This window comes from Salvia splendens, chromosome 14, assembly GCF_004379255.2.
Source record: "Salvia splendens isolate huo1 chromosome 14, SspV2, whole genome shotgun sequence".
Classification (NCBI taxonomy): Eukaryota; Viridiplantae; Streptophyta; class Magnoliopsida; order Lamiales; family Lamiaceae; genus Salvia; species Salvia splendens.
The window spans coordinates 30,921,927-30,934,694 of NC_056045.1; the positions used below are offsets into that span (position 1 = coordinate 30,921,927).

The 12,768-nt window shown below is 38.5% G+C and overlaps 4 protein-coding genes across 6 annotated transcripts; 3 read left to right on the forward strand and 1 right to left on the reverse strand.

The window, feature by feature from the left end:
* The first annotated feature begins 617 nt into the window (after window positions 1–617).
* On the forward strand, window positions 618–3,107 carry LOC121765832 (protein IQ-DOMAIN 1-like). Of its 3 annotated transcripts, none has more exons than XM_042162088.1 (6): window positions 618–878; window positions 1,108–1,247; window positions 1,346–1,687; window positions 1,839–2,066; window positions 2,150–2,269; window positions 2,361–3,107. In XM_042162088.1, exons 2-6 carry the CDS (start codon window positions 1,173–1,175, stop codon window positions 2,940–2,942), a joined length of 1,347 nt encoding a protein of 448 aa, XP_042018022.1. In that variant the 5' UTR covers window positions 618–878; window positions 1,108–1,172; the 3' UTR covers window positions 2,943–3,107. The 3 variants fall into 3 exon arrangements, with proteins under 3 accessions (XP_042018022.1, XP_042018023.1, XP_042018021.1); XM_042162089.1 differs by having other exon boundaries at window positions 618–841; XM_042162087.1 differs by having other exon boundaries at window positions 618–1,247.
* An 819-nt stretch (window positions 3,108–3,926) lies between these two features.
* LOC121763650 (F-box/kelch-repeat protein At3g23880-like) lies at window positions 3,927–5,576 on the forward strand. The gene has a single exon (XM_042159715.1). The coding sequence runs from the start codon at window positions 4,186–4,188 to the stop codon at window positions 5,350–5,352; it is 1,167 nt and encodes a 388-aa protein (XP_042015649.1). The 5' UTR covers window positions 3,927–4,185; the 3' UTR covers window positions 5,353–5,576.
* An 809-nt stretch (window positions 5,577–6,385) lies between these two features.
* Window positions 6,386–9,856, forward strand: LOC121764003 (calcium-binding mitochondrial carrier protein SCaMC-1-like). Its single transcript, XM_042160098.1, has 7 exons — window positions 6,386–7,245; window positions 7,836–8,253; window positions 8,353–8,494; window positions 8,664–8,782; window positions 8,867–8,945; window positions 9,028–9,261; window positions 9,414–9,856. Exons 1-7 carry the CDS (start codon window positions 6,795–6,797, stop codon window positions 9,705–9,707), a joined length of 1,737 nt encoding a protein of 578 aa, XP_042016032.1. The 5' UTR covers window positions 6,386–6,794; the 3' UTR covers window positions 9,708–9,856.
* An 867-nt stretch (window positions 9,857–10,723) lies between these two features.
* On the reverse strand, window positions 10,724–12,333 carry LOC121764004 (LOB domain-containing protein 1-like). The gene is made up of 2 exons (XM_042160099.1): window positions 12,123–12,333; window positions 10,724–11,221 (listed from the first exon to the last, which is right to left on the reverse strand). The coding sequence occupies exons 1-2, from the start codon at window positions 12,306–12,308 to the stop codon at window positions 10,889–10,891; spliced, it is 519 nt and encodes a 172-aa protein (XP_042016033.1). The 5' UTR covers window positions 12,309–12,333; the 3' UTR covers window positions 10,724–10,888.
* Between the last annotated feature and the right edge of the window lie 435 nt (window positions 12,334–12,768).

Here is a 12,768-nt window from a genome sequence, read left to right on the forward strand (position 1 = left end):
AGGGACAAAAGGACAATTATGCCCTTTAAAGAAACTTGAAAGTGATCTCTCACACTCAATTTTGTCATGATTTGCCAAATTCGAAAAAGATTAATTAAATAAACATCCACAAATTACAATCACAAAAAAATGTTGGTAAGAAAAATTAAAAATTCTCTTATAATTAGATAGTTTGTCACTTATATTGGGTATATATAGGTTTCAGAATAGGATGGAAAGCACAATATTGGTAAGGTACAACATGTGATAACATTAATATTTGCCAACCAAGCTTGTCACTGTTTAAAGCACTTAATTTTACTACTTTAATGTGGAGGATTTAATGCAATAAATATGAAGTAAATGTGAAAAATTGTACTCCTATAAGAACATATATTACGATAATGTATAACCAAATTCAGACTATTATACGGAGTATTATCTAAATATACACATTTTTATTTAAGTTGACTTGATTATTTCTTCTCTTGTTTTTTATTAAATTTTTTTTCTGAACTTTATAAGGTACTACTAGTAATTCGTATAGCTGGATATTCTGAATGGACAAAGATTTTATCTGACGTTGTCATTTATTTTATGGAGTGAATTAAGTACATCATATTTAGTGGGCCGCACAACTCCCATCTCGATTTGTTATAAGCAGTCCCCCCTCCCCATTACCTGAGCTGTGAAATTCCCATATTGCCCCTGCCTGTTCTTCTCTACAACTCAAAGTGGGATCTCTCTCTCTCTCTCTTTCACTTCAGAGGAAACTCGTGCATGTTTCAACCTTTTGTTTTTTGGAGGGTTGTTGAAGACAAACGCATGGAACCATATGTTTTCCTGTTAGAATTAATTAAAGGTTGTTTTTGGATAGTTTCGCAAAATTTCAGTTTCAGGTATCTCTAATTCATCTTGTTAGAGAGAGACAGAGAGACAGGATTTAATTGCATTTGCATTACCATTTCACTATCTTCATCTTCATAAGTATAGTGCATTTTATCTATAGAGCAATTCTTGATATGTAGAGAGAGGGGGAGAGTGAGAATTTTGCAATGTGATCATAATAAATTATTTGTTTGCTTTTTAAATTTATTAATTCTTACCTGTTTCCATGCAAAAAATCAGTAATTGTACTATATGTGAAGAAACTGGTTAGAAAACAAGTGCATATTTGATGTTCCAATAACAAAATGGGGAAGAGAAGGTTTCTGTTTTCAGCAGTGAAGAAAGCTATTACTTGCCAATCCAAACAAAAACAAGAAAAGGTAAAATTTTAAAGGGAAAAAAATCTTCATCATTTGAAGGTTTTTAGCTAATAAATTTGATGATCTTTATCTTTTTTCTTTTTTTTTTCTAACTCAAGAGGACTAGGAAAGGAAGAGGATGTTTCAGGAGGCAACAGAGCGTGAATATGGAGGCTGTCGGTGCGGAGAAGGCCGTTGTCCTTCGAGAAACTCCACCTCCAACGCAGGAGGTGAAGTTGCACGAGGCGGAGAGCGAACAGAAGTTGCACGAGGCGGAGAGCGAACAGAATAGGCACGCCTATTCTGTTGCTCTCGTGACTGCCATGGCTGCTGAGGCGGCCGTTGCAGCAGCCAACGCTGCTGCAGAGGTCGTCCGCCTCAGAGCCGCAGCGCATGGCTCGGGCGAGACGAAGGAAGAGATGGCCTCCATCAAGATTCAGGCAGCTTTCCGAGGTTATGTGGTATGGTTGAATGAATGAATGAATTTTTTTAGTGTTGGATATTAGTCTTTTTTTTTATTATTGTTAATTGCAACATTCAATTTTAAAGAGCCAGAACAGACTCGAACTCGAGATAGTTGGCCTCAAACACTAACCTTGTGTGTGAATTTAGGCAAGGAGAGTTTTGAGGGCTCTGAGAGGCCTAATGAGGCTGAAAACTGTGGTGGGAGGGAAGTCGGTCGAGAGGCAGGCGGCCGCGAGCTTGAAGTGTATGCAGACGATGGCTCGTCTGCAATCTGAGATTCGTGCAAGGCGAACCTTGTTGTTGGAGGAGAATCCGTCCGTTCACAAACAGAACGGGCGGATTCGTGACGATGATCTCGATAAGTCCAGAGCATTTGTATGTTTTTTGGCCTTTAAAGGGTTAATTTCTTCAAGAATTTTAGTAAATAGGGCTAAATTGTGTGTGTGTTTTTTAATCAGAAAGGGGAAAATTGGGATCAAAGTTGTCGATCTAAAGAGCAGATTGAGGCAGAGATGAATTATAAGCAGGAAGCTGCTAGAAGAAGAGAGAGAGCCTTAGCTTATGCATATTCACATCAGGTATATATAATGTATTTGTTGTATTAGTTTCTTGCAATACTTAGTTGTGAAATTGTGCATTTTGATGAGTGTGTTGTTTTATTGTCATCAGACACTTAAAAATCCTTCGGATTCCACGAACCAAGCATTCGTGGATCCGATCAATCCCGGGTGGGGATGGAGCTGGTTGGAGAGGTGGATGTCCGCGCGGCCGTGGGAGAAGGGCGACGTGGCCGAGTACGAAGCGGTAGCGAAGGCAGCCTCGGGCCGCGCCATTGCTATTCGTGGAGACACGAAGGTCCAGTCTCTGACTGCCCAGGGAGGCCGGCGGCCTCCCGGTAGGCAGTCACCATCAACTCCCAAGTCGAGGGTCGGAGGGAGGATTAGGCCTTGGAGCCCGAGGGAGGTTCTTGTCACGGATGATGACTCGAGGAGCCTGAATAGCACCCAGTCCGAGCAATGCCGGAGGCGGAGTAGCTATGCTGGCTCATCGTTGAGAGACAACGAGAGCCTTGGTAGCTCGCCTGCAGTTCCAGGCTACATGGCCTACACGGAGTCCGCACGGGCTAGGTCACGGTTGCCTAGCCCGCAGGGGTCGGAGACGGGCGGTTCTGCAAAGAAACGACTGTCTTTCTCCGGTTCCCCTGCTCGACCTAGGAGGCATTCGACTCCCACGAGGTCGGGTGCTAGCTAGCATGATTGGGAACTCATAATTGGTTCGGTGTTTTTGTTTTCCTTTGTATGTGTGTGCAAGTGTTGTTAACAACTAACTCAAAACTCTGTGTTTCTTTCTGTATTGTTGTGTGTTGATTATAAGTGTTGTTTCCCTTTGTAGTGTGAGTATAATTCCACTAATTTATGATGCGTGTTTTCCTGTAGAACGTAGAGATTTTGATTGTGAAATTTGTGCTTTAAACTTGCTAATTGTAGCCAAGTAAATTATTGATTTGCACATGAGGTATCCCATGAACTATATATTTTTTTATTATTATTTGAACTTTCATTTTGTTTTATACTTTTGAACTTGTACTTTAATTTGATCACAATCTACGTGTCTTAAAACTCTAATACACAAAAAAAAATCAATTTCTCATATAAAAATATGCCGAATTCAAATACAAATACTATTCAACATACAAATAATATTATTACGTAGGGGCAATTGAAATTGAACAAGATGTTCGCCCAACCCATCATTGGCTCGTGAAATTGAAAACTCTTTAAAATTTAGACTTTAGAGTTGGCGCCGAGTCCCCGACCCAAGAATAGGGTAGCTCCTCCCTAACCCTTTGCATTCTTTCGCACCCCCTCTATCTTTTGACACCGACAACGACTTTCTTCGTTGTATTCGACCCTACAAGTTCAGGTTCATAGATCCATATTGGATACGAGTGTACTCAAATTGAGCCGAGCCAAGCCGATTATCATCGTACTCGAGCTTGTTTGTGTAGTAGTATCAAGCTAAGTTAAAACTTTGTTTATCGAATATCTCGGAAACTCACAATATATTCTTTGGTTACTTAAGATAAACAAAATAGCTACATATTTAAATTTGGTGTAAGGAAGATATGTACTTATATTTAGTTAATAATTTCATATTTTCAAATTAAATCACCTAACGAGCTAATAAACCGAATATCACCATACTCAACTTATGTGAAGAGCTAACAAACTCCATTAAACAATCTTTTTCGAGTTAAACTCTGAATAAAACGCAAGTAGCTTGGTTTTTCCAGATCAAATAAACTAACATTATCCTTTTCATTACAAATCAAATTCCATCTCATTGTCATTTTTCCAAAAAAACAAATCATCGAATTGCCCAAAAATCATATTCTAAACTCAACCAATCTCATCTCACCTCGAAAACACCAAAAATCCTCATCACATTCAGCTCCGATCAACCAACCAGTCCACTTTACCCCTCTCCACAAACAATGGAAGAAGAAACCAGATCAAATCCCCAAACCCAATCCCCAATCCACACCCCCGATCAAATCCAATCCAGACCTACCAAAATCCGCCGCGAAACCCCCAATTTCCCCGAAGAAATCATCGCCGAAATCCTCTCCCGCCTCCCCGTCAAATCCCTCCTCCGCTTCCTCTCCGTCTCCCGGTCATGGCGCCGCCTCATCTCCAGCCGCCACTTCATCGACGCACACCTCCTGATCTCATCCAAAGATCCGATCTTTTCCCGCCAGAGAGCGATCGCCACCGTGCTCCTGCCGTTCTACACCCTGAAGCACTGCTCCCTCCATTCCCTCATCGCCGGCGCGGCGGCGGACGCCGCCGATTTAGAATATCCGATGAAGAATCCTCGCAATTCGGTCCGCGTCGTCGGCAGCTGCAATGGGCTCGTCTGCATCGCCGTCAATGGCAAGCATTTCTTCATATGGAATCCCTCCACAAGAAAGTATCGGAAGTTGCCCGATGCGGATGATGATTTGAAGAGGGGTTTGTTCATCACTAAATATGGATTTGGATATGTTGAAGCTAACGATGATTATAAGGTTGTTGGATTCTTGTCTGGATTTTGCAATGGTGGGAGGTATGAGAGTGTGGTGAAGATCTATAGCTTGAGGCTTGATTCTTGGAAAATGATTGATGTGTTTAAGGATGGTTTGCCCTTTGATGATAGTGGCAAGTTTGTGAGTGGGAGCCTTCATTGGGGGAGGAGGTTTGGGGTGGATTCCAAGTGGGAGATTGTGTCTTTTGATCTGGGAAACGAATCTCGTGGGATTGTGAATGAACCGAGCTACTTGGATCGAGGTTTCGTCCCATCTCTTGGGGTGATTGGGGGCAGCCTTTGTGTGATGTGTGATTACCCTAAGATTAGTGTGGATGTGTGGGTTTTGAAGGTGTATGGGGTGAGTGATTCTTGGATGAAGTTGGTGGTGATTCCATATCTTGATGATCCATGGAAAGGTCCCTATTCGACACCTTTGTGTGTTGGAGGGAAGGGTGAGATCTTGTTGGTTTATGGGTCGGGCTTTGTTGTGTATGACGTGAAAGAGGGTTCGTTTAGGCGTCCCAAGATTAGGAATATCGACACTTTTCTTGAGGCTGATGTATATGTTGAAAGTTTAGTATCTATTGATCTTTAGCTAAAGTTGTAAAATAGTTGAAATAATGTAAATAAGCGGGAGCAATCTATTGCCTGTGGCGTGGCAAAAGGAATGGCAAGGAGATGTGTATGGGCGACCAATGGGGATCGCCGACAGGTCCATACTGAACGACAAAGGCCAATCCGATTGCGCCACATGGCATCAATAGCTACTGATTTTGATTTTTTTAACTTATTTATTGACATTATCGTGTAATTTAAAAACTCAAGTACTCTATATAAGTTTTGAAATCTCAAGTATATAATTTTTGAAATAAATGATAATAAAAAAATGGTGAGATCATGAATAACAGAACTCTCATCTAAATTGTGACTTCCTTGTTGTTAATGTTTGGGCTTTACATGAAAAAGTGATTGACACTACTCCCAAAATTAATATTAAGGACGAATTTACTCTATCGAACGATATATTGACATTTCTCACATTATATAGACAAAAGGAAAAAAGAAAAAAATAGTAATTTTGCAATGAATAAAACCAAATAAGTTGTTATTTCAAGAATTTGTAATGGTCGAAAAAAAACAGCTGTGATTTTGGAAATCATAATGTTGGAAGATTAAAAAAAATTGGTTTATAAATGGGCAGACTTTGGGAGGAAAAGCAGGATCCCATCCTTGATGATACTATTCTGAATGATGATACTATCTATCTATTTGCAAATACTCAAATACTAAATCGCATACTTAAATTGTTCAAATTTTGGATTTGTTAAAGTGGTCACGGGATTACGATCCAAACTCCAAACCATATTTTCTAATTACTTGGGATTATAATATTTCAATTTCACTTCCCACTGTAAATTATTTTTATGTGGCTCTACAGTTATTTATTTAGAAATCAGCTTATAACTAGTAGTACTATTTAAAATTTTAATTAGTAGGATTTTTTATTCCAATTGTTGTTTCCATAAAACAAAACATTATTGGGACCGACATATTAACATTTGATATGTTTAGAGTGGAGCTGAAAGTTAAAACGAATGAAAGTTGAAATAATATAATTACTGGTTAATTTGAAACGAATGAAAGTCGTGACGAAATGTAGAATCTCAAGAACCTGGCCGGCCAATCGCCGCATGTGCACTCATTTGATTCTTTCATTTTATCTAATTCCATGTGCGCTCATTTCATTAATTTCACCCACTACACTTAGTCCCACTGTCAATCGTTGACTACATCTCAGATTTCTCTCAAAGCTGCTTCAGCCCCCTTTGGCTTGAGATGTTGATGGTTTCTTGATTTGAGGTAAAGAAAGGGTTAATTTTGCTGAGGAGTTTTATGTGGAATTGGTGAATTTGAGCTTTGATTTTGAGTCATGGTGGTGGGCCATTGCCATTGCAGTCCCTTTTCAGAACTTAGCCATGAATTTTGATGACAGGAAAGGGGTTGATTTGGATTTGAATTTGAATTTGAATTTAGCTGATGGTAAAGATAGCTCTTTTATTGGTGATTCTAGTGGGAGAGATGGTGTTTGGTGAAATTAAGCCCAAGAAATCGAATGTCGAACAAGGTAAAGATTTCCCTTTTGAGCATTTGATGAGGTTCTTGAGCCATTTCCCAAAATTCCATGTGTTTGCTCAAGATCACAAGTGCAAGGATGAGTTGAAGGTTTCAGAGGGTAGACGAGCAGGCGGGGGTGGATTTTTTGCGAATTTGAGGTTTTCTCGAGTGAGAGGAGAGGAATGTTGTGGTAGTACAAGTAGTGACAACGTTGATAAGAATGAGTTGTTGAGAGCTAATTGTTTCAAATTTGTAACATTGAAAGAATTGGTTGAGCATTCACCTCCAATAGGGGGATTTTCCAAGGAAGATCATCCAGACGACAAGGAGCTTCTCTCGGTGCAGCATTTCTTCAGATACACTGAAGCTCAAGGCATGTCATTTGTTTCAATCTCGTCTTTTGCTTGATTCAAATTACTTTTCTGATTGATTGTGTTGATACAATATGTCTATTGCTTTGCTTGTTGCTCAACTTACATTATAGTGTCGATTAGGGGCTCGTGATGTTAGTTAATGGAAATAGAGCTGTCGAGCTGATGATCTTCTTGAGGATGAGCTTTACTTTAGCAGTTTGGATTGGAGAGCCCTGTTTCTCATTAGTTGTGTTTGAGCTTTCGTTGAATATCACTTTCTGATGCGTTTCATTGGGGAATGTTCCAAGATTTCGATTATGACAGATAAATTCCTAACGAAATTTACGTCGTTTTTAAAATCTATCGCGGCCTTTTGGTACCGGAAAAGTGACCCCTCTTAGATTTGGAAACCAAGTTAACTTAGTATTAGGTGCTATGTCTTGTTATCGAAAGCATGGGACGTTTTTAGATAAATGCACATACTTTCTGCTATAAAGTGATGTTTCATGTTTGTCTCGTTAAGTTAGCACTTAGCACAAACAAGTGATTACCGATGTTATGTCTTATGCAGTCGTGCAACAGCTGTAATCCCGAACCTCTCTTTCCACAGGGAAACGATTATTCCACGAGCTGGACAGAGATGGCGATGGGAAAGTTACCTTGGAAGATCTCGAAATCGCTATGACAAACAGAAACCTGCCTAGGAGATACGCAAAGGAGTTCATGAAGCATACTAGGAGCTGTCTGTTCTCAAAATCTTTTGGATGGGACGAATTCTTATCCGTGATGGAACAGAAAGAAACAGCCTCTCTTCGAACTTATACAAGCCTGCGCTTGAGCAAACTCGGGATGCCCCAGAAAGATGAGATTTTGACGTCGCTGAAGAATGCAGGACTTTCAGCTACTGAAGATAATGCTACAGCCGTGATGCATTATCTGAATGCAAACAACAAAGAATCTAAATCCTACGCACACTTTCGAAGCTTCGTAATGTTGCTCCCTTCGAATGATCTTCCAGAAAAGCCACGGTAGTGATGATAAGTTTGCGCTCTTTGTTAAAGTCATTTTCGACTGGTTTTGATTTTGCGATGGCTTACGACTAAAATATGCTTTACGATTATCTACAGAGGAAACAGCTCCACAAGAGCTGATGCTTTTGATCCCCCTCGAGTTGAAATACAAAGGGATAGTGTTTTCAAAACAGCATTGGCTGGAGGAATTTCGTGTTCATTCTCTACGCTTTTAATGCATCCCATCGATACGGTTAAGGTATTGCCTGTTCTTGCCTATATATACGTATATTCATACTATTATCATTGACACGGTACACTATTTTTTCCCCTTAAAACCGTCACTTGTGTAGAGTGTTGTTAGGTCAGTACACTGTCATTGTGTTTTAGAGATTTTCTGAATTCTTGGTTCCGACTGGTTTGAACAGACGCAAGTTCAAGCTTCGTCTGCACTATCCTTCATAGAGATTATGTCGAAGCTCCCTCAGCTTGGACTCCGCGGATTATACTTGGGATCCATCCCAGCTATAGTAGGCCAATTTTTGAGGTATAATCTCGAGCTAGTTTTTCTCCATTAGTTTTTACGCGATTTCTTTCTATTTCTGGATGCTAAATTTACTCAGCTACGCAGCCATGGCTTGCGAACTGGAATCTGCGAAGTGACCAAGATCGCCTTGATAAACGTCGCACCTTCACTTCCAGAATTACAGGTGAGAATCTTCATCGATCGATACCCTTGATTGACTCTTGAACAGAGAATCTCGTCTGCTTAATGTTGAGCGTGGCGTTTAGGTGGAATCTGCGGGGTCGTTCTTGGGGACTTTTCTGGGAACAACGATGCGAATTCCATGTGAGGTGCTGAAGCAAAGGTTACAGGCGGGCCAGTTCAACCACGTCGGGGAGGCTCTGGTCGGAACCTGGCAGCAGGACGGTCTAGGCGGCTTTTTTCGCGGCACTGGCATGACTCTCTGTCGAGAGCTACCGTTCTACGTTGCTGGATCCGGCCTCTATGCCGAATCGAAGAAGGTAGAGATTTTATTTTCAAGTTTGATGTTTTTTTCCCGCCTTTTCGCATCACGACTAGGGAAAGAGGTGTTCGGTCTATTATCAAACGAGCCGAGTATTGTTCGGCTTGGTTGTTGCGTATTTATTAGACGCTCCCGTGGTGAACATTTCAGGCGGTCCAGAAGCTTCTGGGACGGGAGCTGGAGGCTTGGGAGACCGTCGTGGTCGGAGCCGTATCGGGCGGACTAACCGCCGTCATGACGACTCCGTTTGACGTGATCAAGACGAGGATGATGACGGCTCTCCAAGGAGAGCCGACGACGATGTCTGTCGTTGCGCTCTCCATCTTGCGCCATGAGGGGCCCCTTGGGTTGTTCCGAGGGGCCGTTCCGCGCTTCTTCTGGGTGGCTCCGCTCGGGGCCATCAACTTCGCCGGCTACGAGCTCATGAGAAAGGCCATGGGCTAAATAAACGCCCTTCTCTATACATTTTCTTTGAGTATGTTTTTGAGATTTGGTTGATGATTAAAACTAGATATGAATCAAATGATAATGATTTATTTGGTCATTAGTTCAATTACATAAAAGTTTAATCAAGATTTAATTCTTAACCATAATTGATTGATTCAGGGTAAATTTAAATTAAATTATTTTTTCCAAACATCAAATCATAGATAACTAACGAATTGGGATTCAACTTCATGCACATGATAAACATCACTTCAAAAAAGAAAAATAGAGGTTCAAATGGTCAACGGCGATCTAAATTTGACGAGGAAATAATAAGAGCAAAAAGATTCTTGAAATGATAGAATTAGGCAACCCCACACAACAATTTTCTTAAATATATTTTCACATCATATCATATGACTAATCTTTTGAATGTAATGATATGATATATCCCATCCCCTCTTTTCCCTTTACAAAAATTAGGTTGTATTTCATATGACTACTCCTACTTCAATTCGGCTCCACACAGTCTTGATTCTGCATCCAGAAATAGGAAGTTAATGTTATTTTAGAGGAAATACTATTACTAATAGTAAGTTAATGTTATTTTAGAGGAAATACTATTACTAATAGTAAGTTAATGTTATTTTAGAGGAAATACTAATAGTAAATCCGGTCTTATAGTTGCTACATCCATAACTAAAAGTTTTTATCGTCCCAATTATTTTATAGGAAAAATTAACTATATTAGTAAATTCGGCAGTCTTGCAGTATTTGATTATTTATAGAGAAAATTAACATAAATCTAGTCTTGGAGTTGCTACATCTCGAACTATAATTATATTATATGAATTATTCTATTGGGAAAATTATTAAGATAATCTATATGGATGATAATTTTATAAACCTACCAAACTATGCCTAATGATACTAGTAAATTCAATTGCAGTTGCTATATCCGAACCAAGATATGCATTGTCTGAATTATTTTATAGGAAAAACGAAAGATACTAGTAGTAAATCCATCCTTGTACTTCAATTTTTTTTATTAGAATTAACGAAACTTGTAAATCTAGTTGCTACCCATTATAAAAAGGGAAAATAAACAGTTAATAACACTCAAACTACTCATTTGAGGTTATTTTATTAGTAGTAATTACTTCTTTTGAATATATGAATAAAACCCTCTCCTATATCTATCATGTCCAAAGGGGCGAATTCCCCATTATTCCTTCGTCAAAAAACAATGTGGGATTCCCATGATATTGCATTTCATCATCAAGGGGTGATGAATTCTCATTAACTTCTTTAGTTTCCATGTTTTTGCAAAATTGATCCACCAAATTTGCATTTTGACATTGAATGTTCAATACTTCAGCTTGTGATCGGGCTAGCTCGGCCTGAAGCTCGTCGACCTGCTTCTGGAGATGACAAATCGTGCCAACGCACCCGTAGATTGGGTCCCTTAACCTAGCCTTGGCTTCATAGACCATACTGGTCACAGCATCTCCTCTTTGATCTTCTGGAATTTCCTAATTTAACCAAAATATTGAATAAAATTATGTTAATTTTAATTAGAATAAATTTAAATATTAAGTGTTTATCACGAGTTGAAAGCATTTTCAAATCAAGATTTTGCATGACATTATAATACTCCCATACAAATATGTGCGTGTCTTGTCGTCGTACCTAATTTTTTCGAAATATGTAGTAATTATTCTTTTTTTTGTCTTTTGTATGAAATCAGAGTTGAATTTTGGGTTCATTTTGTACTATTTGATGGTAAGAATTTACAGAAATCTTGTGTCGTTTTAGTTGGGTACCAACTCCATTGACCATGACAAAATCATGATTTTTTGTTGATACCATACTACACATAAATTATATATATATATATATATATATATATATATATATATATATATATATATTGTTTAAGCAAATTTTAGTCAACTGGCATGGGAATATTATCTCTTATTTCTTCATGAAATAATTATTTAAGTATCATGAGATTTAATCAAATTAATATTCACACACAATATTATCGTGTATTAGTAGTATATACTTGTATTGAGATTCTTCATGAAATAATTATTTCTAAGTATCATGAGATTTAATCAAATTAATATTCATACACACATATTATCGTGTATGCATGTTAGTATTATAGTATATAATTATATTGAGACACATTAGCGATTATTAGTTGAAGATTAGATAGGAACATCAACATATGAAAATAAAGTGCATAACATTTAGTTAGCCTAGCTACATGTATTAATGATTATGTAGCTCCAAACTATCACTATAAATCGTAATTTATATCAAACTCCCGCCCTATTAAACAGGGGAGAAGAGTCTTACCAACAAAGTTTTGCTTAAAACTACAAAATTTTCACTTTTAATTAAAACACCAATAAACAAATGAATTACCTGGAGCAGTTTAATAATATTGCTAGCTCCGAATATCCGGTGAGCAATGGCGAATTTGTGAGGCTCATTGGGAGGGAAATAAGGCGCCAACACGCATTTATCAGCGCAGCGGCGCCTGAGGGTCTTGCAAGCCGCGCAAGGTGTGAGGATCGCCATGGTGGCGGAGATGGTGTTGGGGCGATGCATCGGAGGGGGTTGTCTTTGGATTTATTATGAGTAGTAGTAGTAGTAGTATATAATAAGAGCAAGAGTTATATATAGAGTACTATATATATATATATATGTGTGTGTGTATGAGAGATTGAGAGGTTTCTACTTTCCTTTATCTAAATGGGCATGTAGCTACAAAGAAAAACTCAACCTTATTTCATAGATGTTATAATTATCAATGATTATAAAGGAATAATATGTGATATTTGTACTATATTAACATGTATGCTAAATTTAATTTTCTATTTTGTGCGGTTATATATATTCTAGGGAACTAAAAGCATGATGCTTATCAAATTTTTAGCAAATATGTTAAACCTAGATGTTAGGGGTGAGCTAATGTCAATGCACAGCTAAAATATTTATATATTTTCCTACAACAACTAACTTTGATTATTATATTGTCCTTATATGTGCTATTGTTTCAAAAGCCATG